This window comes from Hyaena hyaena, unplaced genomic scaffold (genome assembly GCF_003009895.1).
Source record: "Hyaena hyaena isolate Hyena2069 unplaced genomic scaffold, ASM300989v1 scaffold_20, whole genome shotgun sequence".
NCBI classification, from domain to species: Eukaryota; Metazoa; Chordata; class Mammalia; order Carnivora; family Hyaenidae; genus Hyaena; species Hyaena hyaena.
In genome coordinates this window covers 1,528,227-1,546,359 of record NW_024080652.1, presented here as the reverse complement: position 1 = coordinate 1,546,359, position 18,133 = coordinate 1,528,227, and the positions used below count along the sequence as shown (strand labels likewise).

At 58.4% G+C, this 18,133-nt stretch overlaps 1 protein-coding gene across 3 annotated transcripts in view; it reads left to right on the top strand.

The window, feature by feature from the left end:
- The window catches only part of MAD1L1 (mitotic arrest deficient 1 like 1), a 304,019-nt gene that overhangs the window by 113,026 nt on the left and 172,860 nt on the right, over positions 1 to 18,133 (top strand). For all 3 annotated transcript variants that reach the window (XM_039226020.1, XM_039226018.1, XM_039226019.1), the window contains exon 11: positions 2,428 to 2,572. In XM_039226020.1, the coding sequence (XP_039081951.1) occupies positions 2,428 to 2,572 (145 nt within the window). The remainder of the gene's footprint in view (positions 1 to 2,427; positions 2,573 to 18,133) is intronic.

Here is an 18,133-nt window from a genome sequence, read left to right as displayed (position 1 = left end):
GCAGAGGGCGGCCCCTGTGACGCCCTGAAGAGGGGTTTCCTCGTGCCGGTCTCCTGACGCCTGAGCACGGACGGAGTGTGCACAGAGCTCATCCCTCGGCCGAGGGCAGGCTGACAACACACTCTGCTGCACTCCCAGTGCCGACTCCACAGGGTCCCGTGTCCTCTGCCCTGTTCCTTCCAGAACATTCTGGTTTTGTGGAAGGCATTCACCATTGGGACAGACAGGTTCTCTCTCTCTTTTTTTCTTAATGCTCATTCATTTATTCATTTTTGACATAGTGTGAGCAGGAGAGGGGCAAAGAGGGGACAAGGATCCCAAGTGGGCTCCACGCTGCCAGTGCAGAGCCTGATGCAGGGCTGGAACCCCCAAACCTGAGATTGTGACCTGAGCCGAAGACGGACGCTTCCTGATTGAGCCCCGCCCCCCGCGCCCCTGAGGCAGGTTCTCTTCCTTACTGGGCACGAGGGCTCTGCCAGCCTGGGCCCAACAACCCCCCCACCCCTCGTGGACGCCCCCAGACTCATGGTACTGCCGCCTCTCAGCTGGCGCGCTGGTGTCTGTGATGTGCAGGACTGGGCCGTGGGCCCCACCAGGTCCCAGAGCTAAAGCCCTCTAGTGCTGTGAGGGGGGATTTGGGCACAGCGAGCTGGCAGCCAGCGGACTGAGACCTAGGAATCCTGCGCACCCGCCTGCCTCCTGGCCACCTGCCCTTGGTGGGGAGTGTTCTGGTTTGACCCCTTCATGGATGCGCAGGCAGCGCTCTCCTATGGGGCAGGGGGCCTGGGCTTATCAGACTCCCCCAAGGCTGTCCCCACCAGGCCTGCGCTCAGGGCTGCTTGTCTGAGGCCCCTTAGCCTTGAGCTCGGTTGGATGGCGGCTCGGCCTCACGTGTGTGAGCAGGGACGCTGCCAGTTTGTCGAACGCCGATTCAAGGCACTCATGAGCTCTCCGCCTAGGTCTGGTAGTTTTGGAGTCGGTCTCAGCCCTGGGTTATTAAGTTGGCCTATGCATTGTGTTAAGTTGAAATAGAACTGAAAATAGCCTCTTAATCGGTCTGTTTCGAATGACTATTTGTACCTGTTTTTTAAAAAATCTTACCTCATGTTTTTGTGAAGGTGCAAGAGGGTTCAGGTGCAGTCGGTCATGGTTCCCTTGAACCCTTGAGGTATGGACAGGGGTCCCTGCATCAGGCCGGCCAAGCTTCCCACCTGCTCCCTCAGTGACTCACGCGCACGCTCGGACTGAACTACGTGATGGGAGCAGAAACCGCACACTCGGGTGCGGGAGGGAAGACGTGGGCTTGGGCACGCCGCCTCTGAAGGCAGCGCCCCCTGCCGCCCTGAGAAGTATGGTTTCCTTCCAGCATGTGGTCAGAGTGGGAAGGATGCGGTGGTAAGGCTGGGTGTGACAGGAGCCCATAGGTACCCTCCCCGGTGGGGCCCCGGCTCTCCCGTGCTGCCTCTGTGAGCGCCCCATGTGTCAGCTGACAGCATGGCCCTGAAGACCCCTCATTTCTGATGCAGGGTTGGCTCCTCACTGGGGTCCTTTCCAGGGCCGCCTCCCCTCATGGCCCCTCCCCTGGTCGTCGTCCCCTCCATCAGGCCACGGGGACGACCACTCAGTGTGCAGTCGTGAGGCTGTGTGATATCGGGCCTCAGGGAAGGTTTCAACGAGTGCTGGGTGCCGGCTGCCGTGTGCTGTGAAGGAGTGTGTCGGGAACAGGGGCGTCCTGGGCAGGACTGAAGGGCTGAGGGCATTTTGGGGCAAAGACCAGGCTCTGAAGGCACTTAGGGCTGGGCCAGGGAATGGGTTGTTAGCCTGTGGGCGGTCAGGAGCCCGGGGCCCTGACCTGGACCCCCTGCTATTGTCTGCCCCCTGAAGGGATGACTTGGATGGGGCCCCGGTGGGACCCACGGGCAAAGTCCACGTGCTGGGGGTCAGGCCTGTTGGGAAGAGCTGCCATGGGGTACCCCGGCTGCTGTCGGAGCCCTGGCTGGTGTCTGGCAGGGCAGTGTTGGGGGGGCCCGCCTCCCCGTGGCGGGGGCTCCCCCACACCCACTGCACATCTGGCTGTCGTGATCCGGATGGAAGTGCTTGCTGGTAATTTAGCTCATTCAGAAGTGCCGTCTCCCGAAGCGCTGTGCTGCTGACAATTTTTCCCATTGTGTGTGGGGGTGAGTGCCCCCCTCCCTGCTGCCTGCCGTGTTCTGGGATCACCCTGGGTGCCTCTTTGAAATCCAGAAACTCCTGAAAAGCTCTAAGTAGCTATTCACAAGTGAGGAAATGGCAGCATGCCGGTTGCACGTGCGGCTCTATTTTGGGACCTATGTGATGGGCTCATCCTGGCCCCAGAGGGTGTGTGGCTGGGGCGCCGTCTTGCGGGCCAGGCCTCACCACTCTGCCCTGTTGCCTTTTCCCCCGCAGCGCCCGTGGGCTGGAGAAGGTCCGGCAGCAGCTCCAGGATGAGGTCCGCCAGGCCAGCAGCCAGCTGCTGGCAGAAAGGAGGCGGCGGGAGACGCAGGAGGCCCTGGCTCGGAGGCTCCAGAAGCGGGTCCTGCTGCTGACAAAGGTACGCACTGGGCGGGGTCCCCAGGCCGGCCCCTCTTGGGGGCCCTGCTGTCGTGGCTGGTGGCTGCTAGCCCATCCCCATCACAGCCAGCCTTAGAGCCTGGGCCCTGGGCCCCCACGGTTCTTAACATTGCCCCCAGACTGAGGGCTATCTGCGATGCCCGCAGTGTTCTTGAATCACAGGAAAGACTTCTCCAAACCCTGGTGGTCCCTTTGGGACTCAGAGGGCCCACACCCTTTTAGACGGCTATATGGCGACCTTGTGCTCCTGGCGAGGGGCAGGGTGGCTGGGGCTGTGCACTGACCTGGTCTCCCCCTCGAAGGCAGGGCCACCCCTTCCCTAGGCCGTGGGCGAGGGCAGCCTTCCCTTCCTTCGGTGACCAAATCTCAGTGGGTCTGAGGCCTATGGTTTGTAATGAGACCTGTCACCGGAGTTGATGCACTGGGCGTGGTGGTCTCGGTCCCATGCTCATGTGAGGACCAAGCTCTCTCTAATTGTCCTATGCCTGGAGAGCATCTGACGTCAGGCTCGATGGAGTGCGCTGGAGCGTGAATCAGGTGTCCTGTGGGATGGTGTTATTTAAACGTTCCCGAGAGCCCGACCCTGTCCCTGAACGCTCTGCAGGCATGGATGGGGCATCCAGCTTGCTGGACAGAGACCTCCCCTCCACCCACGCCCGACCTGACCTTGTGAGGGCCGATGTCAGGGCACCAAGGTTGTTTTTAATGAGAACCTAGGCTCTTCGCCTCTGGGACCCGGTTATGAAGGGTTTAGGGCACAAGGCATGTTTCAGCTACCGAACGCGCGCCATTTGGTGGCTTCCCCAGTACGCTCCTTGGCATGCCATTGTTGTCCCTTGAGAGGCATGGCATCACTCAGGGCCCTGGGTCCAGGGCTTCCCAGGTCAGGCTCCGCCGAGCTCTGCACACAGGCCCCGGGAGCCGCCCCTTGTCGTCCGGGCTCCACAGGCGGCCACCCCGCGGCCTGGTGGCCTCTGATGGAGACGATGCGGTCCTGTTGCCTGCGTGCTCGCGGTCAGTTACAGGTGGGGGTTCAGAGCCGGCTTCTCTGTGCTCCCGCCTCCTCCCTTCCTTCCCCAGCACGTCCTGCGTGCCACCAGGTCACCTGCGCAGATGTGGGGTCACCACCCTTCTAGTGCTGGTAGTCTGGCGGGACAGGAAGGAGGGACACGTGCACTTGCCAACCGTGATGGGATTTTCGTGGGAGCTGATGCCACAGCTGAGCTGGGGCTGAACGCTCAGTTTGAATGCACGCCGAATTTGGCTTGTGGAAGATGGGGGACAGATGGGAACACGGGCAGAAGAAGTTCGTCCATGGCTCGGACGGAGGGCTGTGCATGGCCGGGCCGTGGGCCGTCTGTGCTGGACTTTCTGTGAGCCAGAGGCGAGGACAGGCTACAGTCCCTGGTGTGGGAAGCATGGGCTTTCCTGGGGTGATGGGCAGGGAGACCTTCCTCTGTGACCTTGGACAAGGCACTCTGTCCCTCTGCGTTCCCATTTTTCCTGTCCACAGGACAAGCAGCAGTGCCGCACACTGAAGTGGCCTCCTGTGCCAGCCCAATGGGCTCCGTGTGGACGGTGCTCCCGAGAATCACAGGGAAGAGACAGGGTGGTGGTTCCTGAGGAGTATCCCCCGGGCCCACCGCACCCTGCAGCACGCCCGCACCCCCCCCCCCCCCCCCCCGCCCCTGGCACTTCCCTGGGGGTGGGAATCTGGGTGTCGCAGCCCCGGTGCCAGTGCCAGTTGGCCGCTGGGCAGGGAAGGAAGGCGCCGAGTAGGTGTGTGACAGGATGTCATCGAGCCTTGAGAAGGAAGGAAACCCTGCATGTGTGACACCACGGGTGGACCTGGAGGACGCTGTGCTGGGTGACATAACACGAGGAATCTGCAAACGCTGAACTCACAAATACGGGAACAGATTGGTGGCTGCCAGAGATGCGCTGGGTGCGGGCAAAATGAGTGGAGGTGGTTGAAAGGGCCACGCTTCCAGATGGAATATGAATCCAAGGGAAAAATACAAGCCACAGATGTGGTACGTCTCTCTTTGTTGGGGGCTCTGGGTCACCCCATGCGTGTGAGCTGTGGGTCTGCCCGGAGGCCAAGGCCAGTGGTCTCCATGGCTGTTGCACGTGGGCAGTGGAGTGTGCGGCTCTCTCGGGAAAAGGAGCCTCCTCGAAGGTCCGTGGAGGCCGTCCTCCGTGAGGTTGGCGGTCACACTGGTGGAACGCTCTGCAGGTGGTGGGGGTATGTGTGGCTCATTCTGTCCTCCTCCAGGTCCCAGTGGACAGTGGGCCGCTGGTGGCCTGAGCTGCGGGACACGGGGCTGACCCCTCGGCATGGTCTGGAGCCCCTGGGTGTGCAGCGGGTGGCCGCGTCTACCACCTCCCCATCGTGCGTGTGCGCTGGGGCACAGCCTCCCACGTGGACGTGCCCACAACTGCATCTCATCCATGTCTGGCTGGAAGGTACCTTCACCTGTGTCCTCACATGGGGCAGCCTTACTCTAGGCTCCCATGGCACCTTGGCCACAGAGCGTCGTGGCTGGCACAGCGGTCTTAGCGGGGAGCCTGTGACCACAGCTGTGTGCGCACCTATGGGCGTGTGGAGCCCCGTCTTCGGGCCCATGTGCCCAGCGCCATGGGGAGCGCTCATGGCTGCATGTGCAGGGGGCCTGGGCTTCCGGCTGCTCGCCTCCAGCAGGGCAGGTCACTGCTGCTCACAGGGGTTCATCTGACTTCAAACAATTCCTGGTTTGGTTTTTAATGAACTTTGTTTTCTAGAACATTCTGAGATTTAGAGAAAAATGGTGAGCTCTCCTCACCTGTGCCCCGTGTCCCTGGAACTGACACTTCACGGCAGCACAGTCGTTAGGGCTCATGATCCGGGCCCAACCAGGGTGGCTGACTGAAGTCTGTGCTGTCCTCCTGTTTGCTTCGTGTCCCCTCAGCCCTTTCTCTGTCCTGGATCCTACACACTGAGCCATCACCTCTCCTTGGCCTGTGTCACCTCTCGGACTCCTCGTTTTGGATGAGTCCAGTGCCAGGAGTGCCACATGGGCGGCGCGTGACAGGCACTGGACGGGGCTGTGTCCGAGGCTTTCCTCCCAGGCCCCGAGGGACGGGGCGACCCTGCAGGGAAGGGCCCCGACAGTGTGCCTTACCCTGTGGATATTGACCTTGCTTACCAGGCTGCATGGGTCTGCTGGGTGTCTCCCTCTTCGGTGCATGGCCACGCCTGGGGCTGGGGGTCACACCCTTCCTCAAGGGTACAGTGACTCATTCTGAATTCTTCTGCCTGAAATTGACTCTCTCCTTCCCATTTATTCATTGAGTCGGTCACTTCCGTGTATCACATGGACTCGGGACTTATTTTAGATTGTGGTCCTAGCGTATCCCTGCTGTGGTTTATTGCCGTGGCCGCTGGGACCTCTTCCAGCTGTCAGTGGGTCTCGCAGAGTACTCATACGTGTGTGTTCTGGAGGGGGCTTCAGGCCCCTCAGGGAGGCAGGCCCCGTGTGGGGGCCAGTGTGTCTTGCGTGCACAGAGAGCCAGTGCCCTGGGACCATCTGCCTGTCAGCAGGAGGAAACGTGTATGGCAACCATGCCGTGTAGCCTGGATTCCGTAGGCGTCCTGCCAAGTGAGCACCATGCCCTCTGTTTCCCCAGATCACTGGGGTTCTCACGGATGGCGCGTGTCTCCCCCATCCTGGTTAGAATCTCAGGGGTGGGGCTCCCCGTCCACACAGGTGCTGGTGGGGGTTACCCCCTCCGTGCCCAAACTGCGCCCTGCCTTTGTGTGAGTAAGAAGCATCCTGGCTTCCTTCTTGGGCAACTTCTCTCTTGCAGGGTCACTGCTTGGGTCCCAAGGCGGGAAATTTCCATTCTTCCTCTCTCAGCAGGTTGGAAGCCAATGGCACTTCCTGGACTAATTCAGTCCTCACCCTGACCCGCTGTGCTCATAGGCCTTGCTGAGTTAGGGCGAGAGTGGCTATTGATTGCCTGGCGCTGACTGATGGCTTATGCTGACTGCCGCTCGAAGGCACATTTCCAATGGGTCAATACCAGTCTTCTGCGCAGCCCCAGGCCCGGCTCACGGGGACCCGCCTTGCCAGCCAGCAGGGTGATGAGGCTGCTCTTCAGGCCTGTCTGCGCACGAGTGTGGTCGGCCTGCTGCTCCCTGCTTGGTGCCGGTGCTCATCCACCCTCACCTTTTGAGTGACCTGGGCGCCGCGGCGCGGCACAGGCTCACCCAGTAGTTTCTGTTCAAGTCTTCCTCATCAGGGCGCCCCCAGGGCATTTCTGTTGCTGGTCTTGCCCTGTCATTGCCCGTCCCCTGGGGTAGAGGTGTGTGTGTGGTGCTCCTGGCACACAGCAGACCCACAGCTGGGCTCTGGGCTCCTGTGTCCCACCCAGGGCCGTTTGTGTGCTTGACATTTCAGTGCACGGTGTTCAGAGTGTGGGGTTTTATTTTGAGACCTTCTTAAGCGGCTCTAGTCTAGGGTTTAATTGTTACTGATAGGTGAGAGTGTAATCATCTTGGTAAAATACCACGACTATTTTAAGCAGTTGAAAATTGCCTTCCAGAAGTGGGTGAACACAAACCATTTTCCTATTTGAAATGAGCTATTTCCAGTGTGCCCCTCATATTCCACAATTTGGTTATAGAATCTTGTTATTTATAGAACCTGAGCAGTAAGAGCTAACTTTTTAGCCAGAAATTAAAAAACCAAATGAAAACATACGCTTATCTCTTATCTGCATCCTAACGGTTCCCTGAGCCCAGATTCCAGAGCTCAGTGGTCTCCGAGAGGAGCCACTGGTCCTTGGGGGCCAGAGTGCATGGCAGCTAGTGGTGACGCCCGCCTTTGGAAGGTCCCTGAGGGGGTGGAGGTCCCCCTGGGGGCAGCAGGGGTGTCGTGGTGGAGGTCGTAGGGGGGTGGTAGAGGCCCTGGGGGCAGGCACGCAGGGCTGTGGAGTGCTGGTTGAGCGAGGACCTCCATGCACAGTGTCAGTGTGGCTGCAGCCCGTTCTAGGGACACCTGTGCACCCCCCACCCCATGCATGCCCCAGAACCTGGGTCTGCACCAGACCGTTGAGACTCTGGCTTCAGTCGTGCTCAGAGGGCCATAGGGGTGCCGCGTGCTGGGCTCAATGAGGCTGGCCTCCCCGTGTGGGGGTTTGGGGCTGATTGAGGGTTGCACATGTTGTCTCGGTATCCTGAACACCAACCGCTTGTGGGAGACGCGGCCGCTCCCGCTCCGCAGCCTGCTGCTTCTCTCTCAACAGTGTCTGTCAAGGGACAGTGGCGCTTATGTCAGTGCAGTCCTGCAGGCCGATGGCGTTCCCGATGTGCTGACGCTCTCAGAGCCTTGGGAACTCGGTGACCGTGGTCTTTGCTCCCGAAGCCACAGGGATAGTTACCTGTTCTCTTCTCACTGCTCTATGGCCTCACCTTTTACAGGTGACCTAACTTGGCTGCACGTGACCTGAGGTGGGTGTCAGGGTCATCTTTCCCCGGACATGAAGTGGACGTATGCTGGTGATCATTTGGTGGTAACACATAAGTGTCGAGTCATTACGTTGTACGCCTGAAACTAAGGCTCCGTGTCATTTATGCCTCACTGAAAATTTCTCGATGGTGGTTATTTTTTCTTTGTTGCACTAACATGCAGTTGGCCCAATAGCACTTCTTGAGGGACGTGCATTTCCCTGCACGGTGTCGCGTGGCTGTAACAGCCCCTAGGTACTGGCCACGGAGAGTCCAGCCTCCAGTTCTCTGTTCCGTGGGCGGCTGTTCTCTGTCTTTTCACCACCACTACCCTGAGTCTACTTTCAGTGTGTTAATACCTGGTAGTGAACCTTCCCAGTGTTCTTGTCCCTTAAGAGCTTGGCTAATTTTGGTCCTTTGCTTGTCCTTTTGCAATTTGAAATCAGTCTGTTAATTGACATGAGAACCTCTGCTGGCACATGATAAGGACCACAGTGAATCTGTAAATCAGTTTGTGAAGAAATGACACTGAATGTTGTCTTCTGAATGAGGATGTCGTATGGTAGATGCGTAGTGTTAGACAGTTTTCTGCATCTTTTCTGCATTTGGTGCCGTTTTACTGGTATCTCTGAGAACGTGTGTGTGTGTGTGTGTGTGTGTGTGTATGGCTGGAGTGTGCACGTGCCATCAGGTGTTATCCGCTGACCGTGAGTGCAGCAGTCTTGACACCCTTGCTACTTGGAAACAGCAGCCCCGGCAGAGATGAGCCTCATGTCCGTGCATAACACCAGCACACCTCTTCCTCTTGGTCTTCGTGCCTTTTCTTTTTTATTCTTTCCCTGTCCTCTAGCGGGGACAACCAGTCGACTGTCACACGGAAGTAACACTGGTCACGTCCCTGTCTCACGAAGATCTTGGGAAGCCTCAGTATTCACCACCGAGGATGACATGTGCTGATCGTGTCTCATAGATACTTTTCATTGCGTTAATGGGAGCCCCTGCTATTTGTTGTTCTCCTTCCTTCCTTCCTTCCTTCCTTCCTTCCTTCCTTCCTTCCTTCCTTCCTTAGATTTATTTTTAAGCAATCTCTACATGCAGCATGAGGCTCGAACTCACAGCCCCGAGATCCAGAGTTGCACGCTCCACTGACTGAGCCAGCCAGGCTCCCCTCTTTGTTGTTTTTTTCTAAGAGTTTTTATCAAAACTGCCTACTGCATCAGTTTCGATGTGGGTTATTTTTATTGTGTTCTGTTCAAGCATTTTCTCATAGTCTCTCTGGATGCATACAAGCTGACCTTCGAGCAAGGTTTGCTGTGCTCAGAGCCACAGTGTGGGCAGATGGAAAGCTGGAAAGGAATCGGAAGAACCCAGACTCACCTGCTCCTTTGCCCTCCTGTCCCACAGATCTCAGTAGAGCGAGTCCTGTGCACCAGGCTCTGCGCCTGGCACTTCTGGGCTGGGGCAGCTGCATGGCCTCATGCTCGTTTGGAACCCGAGGGCGCCTCCCGCTGGGGCACACAGCTTCCTCAGACTCGTGAGAGCCTGGAATGCCGCGGGGGTTTGCTGAGCGTGGCAGGCAACTAGTGAAGGGGTGCCCTGGTGAACCTCCAGTGCTGCAGCCTGGCTGGTGGTTTTGAGTTTGTTTAACAACTACAGATCAGGGGCGCCTGGGTGGCTTAGTCGGTTGAGCGTCCGACTTTCGCTTAGGTCATGATCTCATGGTTCATGGGTTCGAGCCCCGTGTCAGGCTCTGTGCTGACTGCCAGCTCAGAGCCTGGAGCCTGTTTCAGTCTGTGACTTCCTCTCTCTCTGACCCTCCCCTGCTCACGCTGTCTTTCTCTCTCTCTCCTAGAAATAAATAAAAAACATTAAAAAAAAAAAAAAAACAACTACAGATCCACAGGAAGTTGTGAAGGAAGTGGACAGGCCCCACATGTCTTTCCCCAGATTCTGCCGTGATCACAGCGCAGTATTGAAACCAGGCGCTCGGTGTTTGTGGGATGTGTGTGTGTGTGTGTGTGTAGGGACTCTGTATCCTGTGAGCCCATGTGCAGGTTTGCTGAAGCACCCTCACTGCGAAGCCTTCTGCGTGCTGCCCCCAGAACCATGCCCATCCCCCCACCCCCCTCTCTGTTTTCTGTCTCTGTTGTTTTTGGCATTTCAACGATATTAAATAAATGGAATCGTGCAGGGTGTGACGTATTAAAATAGCTTTTAAATTAATAGACTTTATTTTTTACACACTTTTATGCTTGTAAACAAGACGCAGAGTACAGACCTTCTGTCTTCTTCCTCTGCCTCAGTAATGGCTGCCCTGTCGCTAACACCTTGCATCAGTTGGGTACGCGTGTTACAGTCAATGAGCCATTACTGCAACTTTATTATTAACTGCGTCCATAGCCTGTTCGTGCCAGCTCTCAGCAGCGTGTCCTGTGGTGTGACAGATGTATGCTGTCATGTGTGCACATGGCCGTGTTACCTCATAGAATGCTGTCACTGCCGTCGTATCCCTGTGCCCCACGTGCTCGCCCTCCTTCCCTACCCCAGAGCCCGAGCGGCCACTGACGTTTCCCCGTCTCCGTAGCTGTGCCTCTTCCAGAAAGTCACACGATTGGCCTCATGAGAGCCCTTCCAGACGGGCTGCTCTGATGGTGTGTTTTCAGGGTCGCACCGCGTCTGCTCACGGCCAGACGGCCCGTATCTTCCAGCGCCGAGCCCCGCTCTGGTCTGGGCGCGATACAGCTCCCCTGCGCGCTTCCTCAGTGAGGGCATCTGGGGCCTCTGGCTCTTATAGTTTTGAAGGACGCTGCTGTAAGCACTCGTGCGGGGGTTTTGTGTGGACGCATGACGTCAGCTTGCACGGCTGGGTCGTGCGGTAAGGGTGTGTCTCGCTTTGAATGCTCTTATTATCAACACGTCCTGGAGTAGCCGTGCCTTCTTGTGAAGCTTTCCCTCTGTTTGCAGGAGTTCTGTGAGCAGGGGGTGTTGCTGCTTTCCTGAGGATGGTCACAGGATGCCGAGGCTGCGGCCATGTGCATCAGGCCTGGCTCCTCCCCCAGACTGCTGGTGAGGTCTCCCTCACAGAGCAAGTCATCCCAGACTTCTGTTTTCATTTTACCTCTGAGTATAGTTGGGTAATAAACCTGGGAGCCTGAACATGGCACTCAGGGCACCTGTCTGCCTTTTCTGGGCTGGGAGGAGCACAGTGTGGGGAGGAGCCTGAGGCGAGGAGGAGTGCAGTGTATGGAGGAACACAGTATGGAGAAGAACCCTGGGCTGGGAGAGGCACAGTGTGGGGAGGAACCCCAGGCTGAGTGGAGTGCAGGTGTTGGGAGGAACCTGTGGCTGGGAGAGGCACAGTGTGGGGAGGAACCCCAGGCTGAGTGGAGTGCAGGTGTTGGGAGGAACCTGAGACTGGAAGGAGTACAGTGTGGGGAGGAGTCCCAGGCTGGGTGGAGCACAATTTGGGGACAAGCCCCAGGCTGGGAGGAGTGCAGTGTGGGGAAGAGCCTGAGACTGGGAGGAGCACGGTGTGGGGAGGAGCCCTAGGCTGGGAGGAGCATAGTGTGGGAGGAGCCCCAGGCTGGGAGGAGTGCAGTGTGGGGAGGAGCCCCAGGATAGGAGGAGCATAGTGTGGGAGGAGCCCCAGGCTGGGAAGAGTGCAGTGTGGGGAGGAGCCCCAGGCTGAGTGGAGTGCAGTGTGGGGAGGAGCCTGAGACTGGGAGAAGCACAGTGTGGGGAGGAGCTCCAGGCTGGGAGGAGTGCAGCGTGGGGACAAGCCCTGGGCTGTGAGGAGCAGCTCCAGGTGAGGAGGAGCCCCGAGTGGGGAGGAGCCCTGGGCTGGGAGGAACTCAGGGTGGAGAGGAGCCCTGAGCTGGAAGGAGTACAGTGTGGGAAGGAGCGCAGTGTGAAGAGCCGCTTTGGGCAGGGAGGAGCCCTGAGTGGGGAGGAGCACAGTCTGGGGAAGAGCTCAGGGTGGAGAGGAGCCTTGGCAGGGCGCAGGTTCTGATGGCAGCACCTCCCCATGTCCCTGGGTGTAACTCCAGGGCCGCTTTGTCGCAGCAGCTGCTCTGCCTGTGGCCACATGCTCCTCCCTCTGGGCGCCTGAGGCAAGGTGAGTGGCTGGCAGCTCCACATGGCCTTCTGTCTCAGTGAGAAGCGGATCGTGTCCATTTCTCTTGCAAAAGAACTTCCACCTTGGCTGCTTTTGCTCCCCGTCTTCATTTTCTTCCCTCGTCCTCTTTCAGAGCCCTTGAGTCTCCTAATCTTATTAAAGGATTTCTCTTGTGCGCTTTCCTTTTTAATGCTGCACGTTACTGGGCTTAGCGTGGAAGGAAATGCTTAACACGCCCAAAGCCTGTCCTGTCTTCTCAGAGACAGTACTTTATGAGCTCGCAGAGGGCCTTCTCATGCTCCTCGCCCCCGTGTGGGCGATGGCACCGATGCCGAGGGTGCTGCACCGGTGAGGCCGTTTGATCTCTGGTTCCCCATCCTGCTGTGCGCCTGCCCCTGCCTCTACCCAAAGCCAGTCCCTCACACGCTCTCTTCCCACACAGTGATGACTGCTCCGTGCAGAGGTGCTGAGGGTGTTTCCTTTTGACCATGGGTTAAAGTTTGCTACCATCATGTGGCCTCAGAGATGGGCAGGGACGCACCTGCTTTGCATAGGTGGTCCGTGCCTCCAGGTACGGTCTGTTTCCATGGTTCTGGTGTTTCTGAGAAGGAAGGGTCTCTAAGCCATTTCCCTGCTCTGGGACCTGTGTCATCCGGGTGTCTCAGACACACGTGCCCTTGATGATGCCCTGGGGCCCACTGACCTGGCACGTGACATGGGAGGCCTTGCCAAGGTGTGCCAGGCTGAACTGGACCACAGCCCTCGGTCCCTTTGACTGGGGATGAGGAAGCTGTAGAGCTTGACTGTGACCTGACCCACCCTCCTCAGGGACACCCTGGCCTTCTCTGCTGGCCCCCTTCTCTCTGTCCTGATGCTCAGCCTGTCCCCTCCAGGCAGGATTTCCATAGCTCCCACTGGGTCCCATGGAGTTCTGGGCGGTTGCTGTAAGCAGATTTTGCAGGAGCACAGGTGGTTCTCAGTGGGCCAGTGGGAGCTATGGTACCCATGAGCCATGCAGAGGACACTGGGGCTGATGCGAGGGACACGCCATGTGGCCAGGCAGCATGCAGAGTGTGCGCCTCATCACCCCTCACCTTCTTCGCAGTAGAGGTGAGCGCACTGCAGACCAGAGAGGCGAAGAAATCCTAGTGGCTCTACATGGCCTCCTCGGGGGTGTATGCTAGGCCCTTGAGTGTGTTAGGATCAGGTGGGCTCTTGTGAAAAGACAGGGTTTGAGTAAGTGGCCCTTTGCTGGGCCTGAGTTCCTGCCTGTCAACCAGCTCCCAGGTGCTTCCTGAGCTGTGGGCCAGTGGATGGCAATAGACAGCAGAGGCCCATCTGCCTCAGAGACAGAGCAGCGGGGCCCTGTGATTGCTCAGGGCCGGGGTCGTGCCACAGCTGTCACCGGGCCCCGCGTTGAAATGTGTTTTTATCCACCCAGTGCCAGCTGCATATGCGGACAGTGGTCTGTGGTGTAGCTGGCCGGGTGTCCACATCCAATCCTGCTCCTTGTCACACACCTTGCTCTCCTCCAGTAACCAGGGTCCTGTCCCCCCTGCATTCCCTCCATCCCAAGGAGCTCACTTCCTGCCATGTTCGCTATTTATCCGTTTCCTGGTCTTGTAGAAACACTGACCCAATGCCCTCCTGGTGCCCAGACTGCTGCCCCCACACCTGCTTCCTGCTGTCCTGCCCAGCCTGGTGGCTCCTGAGGAGTGGCGTCTGCAGAGTGGAGCCGGTGGGTCTTCTGTGAATTAGGATCTCCGGCACTGATTCACACCCTGAAATTCAGGAGGCTCGGGTTTGGACCTTGCTTCTCTCGTACTTGAAATACCTCCTTTCCCTTTTGCCTGGTCCTTGAAGAAAGTCAGTGGGAAGCTAGCGGGTGTCACCCAGCCTGTGGCTTCTGATTTAACGTTCGTTTGTTTTGCTCAGTGCGATGACAGCCCTCGGCCTCCCGCAGGTGAGCAGGAGCCTCTTGGCTTTAGAGTTTGGTTTTCAGGTGTTAATATATTGTCCTTCCAGTTTACCTCTCTAGACTGACATTTCTGTTATAGCTAAGTAAGAAAGGCCGCCTGTTTTGTTATGAGAGCGCGCCATTTGCGCACTTCATTAGAAAGCCAGGCTTGTCTCCAGTGCTGTAGGCACCCAGGGGGCAGTGGAGCCAGGGCGAGGCGGAAGAAAAGTCCTAGACAAAAAAGCAATTTTAGGAAATATAAAATCAAAGCAAAACTTCTCTGACCCATCTCCAATTTGAAGACGCTGATGAAGACAGGGTTTGCGGGGGTGCAGAGGGGTACCACGTGCGGCTTCCTCTGGTGGCACATGAGCTGCAGAGCACGGGCCCAGAGGGCCCGGGAGGAGAGGCAGGCATGCCTTCCTGGTTCTCACTTGGTGGAGCGGGACTGGCCTGTGCCCGTGGCCTCCCGGCCCTGCTCCATGGGCTTTGTTTGTGCAGTTTGGAAGTTATGTTCTCCTGGACCCAGATAACCTCCTCTTATCCCTCCCCACCTTTCCTGCCTCCTGGGAGAGATGCCCACCCTACCCTGGCCTTGCTGGGGTTTCCGAAGCCTCAGGGATATGCCTTCACTGAGGGCCACACGTCTGGGCAGGCGGCACAGTGCCCTGGCCCCCAGGCATGCGTGGCTCTTCCACAGCAGTCTGTGCGGTGTATGTGTGGTCAGAAGCCCTGTGCTCTCATGATGCCAGGACTGACTGTCTGCGCCCCCATTGCATGACAGCACGTTAAATCTGAATAGCTTACAAAAGAGAACTGTTGCCCCTGGGCATTGGCCACAGGAGCTGATTCACGCCCCTTGCTCGAGACCACTGGTCCTGGAGCCGTGGCTCCCTGGCGTCCGTGTGCCATTGGAGCTAGGAAAGCATGGCCTCATCCAGCAGGGGCTGCCTAGGCCCAGCACCTTCTCCTTGTGCTCTACCCAGAACATGCTGCGTGGGGCATGGTGGGCCTGACATCCCGCTGCCCACGCCCCTACTTCCTGGGCCCCCCGCCATCCCTCCGCAGCCACTGGGCCTTTGCTGATGCTTCCTCGGGCCAGGCATCCCGCCACCCACACCCCTGCTTCCTGGGCCCCCCTCTGTAGGCCACTGGGCCTTTGCTGGTGCTTCTGCCCTGGTTCTTTGGCTCTCAGCCTCCCCAGTTGCTGGCTGTTCTGCCATCTTTGTTTCTCTCTCCTGAGAAGGAAGGGCCTTTTCTGTTTTGTTCAATAGTAGTTAGCTGTTAGTAGGCTTTTTGTTTTGAGTCGGCACCCAGGAAATGTCTGCTGCCCGGAACCACTGGTAGGTAAGGGGCAGCGGCCCACCTCTGTTTCTGGTCTCTGGCCCCCACTCGCTGCCTTTGCCTCTGAGTGGCCCCCTCCTGTCTTCCTCTGGGCACTTGTGCTGTGCCCTTTGTGTGCAAGGGTTTGCTGCCCCTGCCAGAGGGCTCCTGAGACTGGCATTGCTGTTGCCACCCCTCGCGCCCGCCCCCAGCGGGATGTTCAGGGCCCATAGAAGTGCTTGCACGGAGATGGTTGATGCAGGATGGATTGGATGCTAGGACTTAAAACCAACAACTTGGAAAGTGGCTTTAATTGGATTTCCCCCACAACAATGACAGTTAAAGGAACGGGCAGCTCCTGGTGCAGAGGGCAAGAAGATGAGCCGCTCTGGGGGCCAGTGCCCAGGGCGGGTCTGGGGCTCTGCCCTGGACTGTAGGCTTGGAGATGCGCTCCATCTCTTCTTCAGGTCCCGGGGGTGGCCCGGGGGTGGTGCAGAGGGCTGGGTGTCCGGCTCTCAGCTTGGTCCCTGCTGCCCCCTGCCTTCTGGGACCCCCCCTCCCCCCCAAGCATACTTGTAGGCCACTCCCCGTCCTCTCCTGCCTGAGGCCCTGGGCCAGTTGGGGAGCTTTACCCGGTGTTTTCTCGACTTACAGTGCACGTGCATCCTGTGTGACAGTTCATCACATGTGTGCCGTGTGCGTGTCTCCCCGCCTGACAAGCAGGTCGGTGCTGAGGTATTAACTGAATCTGAGTGCATTTGCCTAGAAAGTCTTTAACAATAAAATTATTTATAAAAACCAGTATGAGTAGGATCTCCTGTTTTCCTCATACCCCAGGCTGGTCCTGGGCACCCAGGAGGATGCCCTGGAGGAGGTGACCACCCTGGAGGTGGTGACCACTAGGTCCCGCTGAGGCAGAGGAGCCAGGCCTCTGCCATCAGACAGGTCTGAGGGCCACCTGGTCGCTGCCATTGCTTGTGCAGCTTGCAGACAGGGAAGCAGATGGCGACCTCTTGGACGTTCCCTCTCTGTTCCGTTTATCGTCACTTTGGCTCTTCATTCTCTGAGGCTGGGCCTTGGGTCACAGCCTGCTGGCAGTCCGCTTGGGTGCAAGGCCACACAGAAGGCTCTCCGTGCTGCTGGGGAAGGAATGGTGTGCTCACCAGCCTTGGCTTTGTTTCTTAGATGTGTCTGTGCCAGCAGGTAATGCCTGGGTCCCCGAATCCTGACATGTGTTCATGAGCCCTGGATGCTCTAGCTGGCCACGTCCGCATGCCCGTCAGCTTGTTCAGGGCTCTGAGAAGTCCCATGCGGCAGGACTAGGGGGCCGGTGCTGTCTTCATTTGCGTCTTTAATGTTTTGCTTGTGAGGTAGTTTTGCAGGAAGACTGAGCTTCTAGAGTACAGCATCGCAGTATGTTCTGTCTTCCTTCCTGAGGTGTATGCACTTCCTTCCGCATGGTCCCTGGGCCACAGCCTCCCTTTTGTCACCAGCACCCGGGCTGAGGTGCCCGCAGCCCAGTGTGGCGCCAGCGGAGAGCCCTGAGCGTCCTCGCTGGAAGGAGGCTATGGTCCCCAGGCGCAGGCCTGATGGTGCCTGGAGGCCACGTGGGCGGCGGGGGGACCTTGATCGCCCCTGGCAGGCCTGCTAGGACTCCGTGTCCTTGTTCACACTTTATAATCCCCTCTCATCGTGTGCAGACTTGCTCTCATTGTAACTCAATTTCGAAGAAATCCAAATCTTTGAATAACCTTCATCCTGAGCAAAGGAAGTTGGCTGCAGGTGGAAATTGATGGTCACACTCCCAGAGGCGGTTCCCCGCCTGGCGGCCTCTCCGGTGTCACCGCTAAAAATAGCCACACATCCTCCGCTGTTGGAGCTGCCTCAGCCCACTCCCGGTGATGCCTCAGGGTCTCTGCGGGCTGCATTCCTCTCCCCGGCTGTCCTTGGCCTGCGAGGCCAGGTCCGCGTTCTGGGGACTCCGCGGGCCGCTCCCTGTGGCCAGCCTCTGCTCCGGGTTTGTTCTTCTGGTCACTGCCCAGAGATGGGGTCCCGGCAGGTGCCTGTGCCCTCGGTGTGGAGGAGGGACCCTGTGCCCTCTGCCTGGGGGTCCCCACACCCTCAATGTGGGGGAGGGGACTCGTGCTCTCTATTGAGGGGGTCTCCACACCCTCAGTGTCAGGGAGGTACCACATGCCCTCTGCCTGGGGGTCCCCATGCCCTCAGTGTGGGGAGGGGACCCATCTCTCTATTGGGGGCCCCCACACCCCCACTATGGCAGAGGGACCCTGTGCCTTCTATTAGCGGAGCCCCCACCCCCTCACTTAGTGAGGGGACCCTGTGCTCTGTCTAGGGGCTGGGCCTCCCCTGCCGTCAGCCCTGTTCTTCTCTTTTCCAGTCCAGGCTGCCCCCAGGCCCCAAGGAAGCCAGGAACTCAGCCTTCTGTGGGATTCTCTTCTAGTGTGGGGTGGGTCCTGGCTCCCGGGAGCAAGATGTTCAGTGAGGTGGACACAGCTTGTGGTGGTGGTTTGTCCCGAAGAAGGGCCTGTGTCTCCTGTGACCCGATGTGATGCTGGGACTTTCTCTTGCGGGGCATGTAGAGCCACTGTTGTCCTTCTGAGGGAGAAAGCCGACTGTGGCTGGCTGGGCTCCCCTGTTC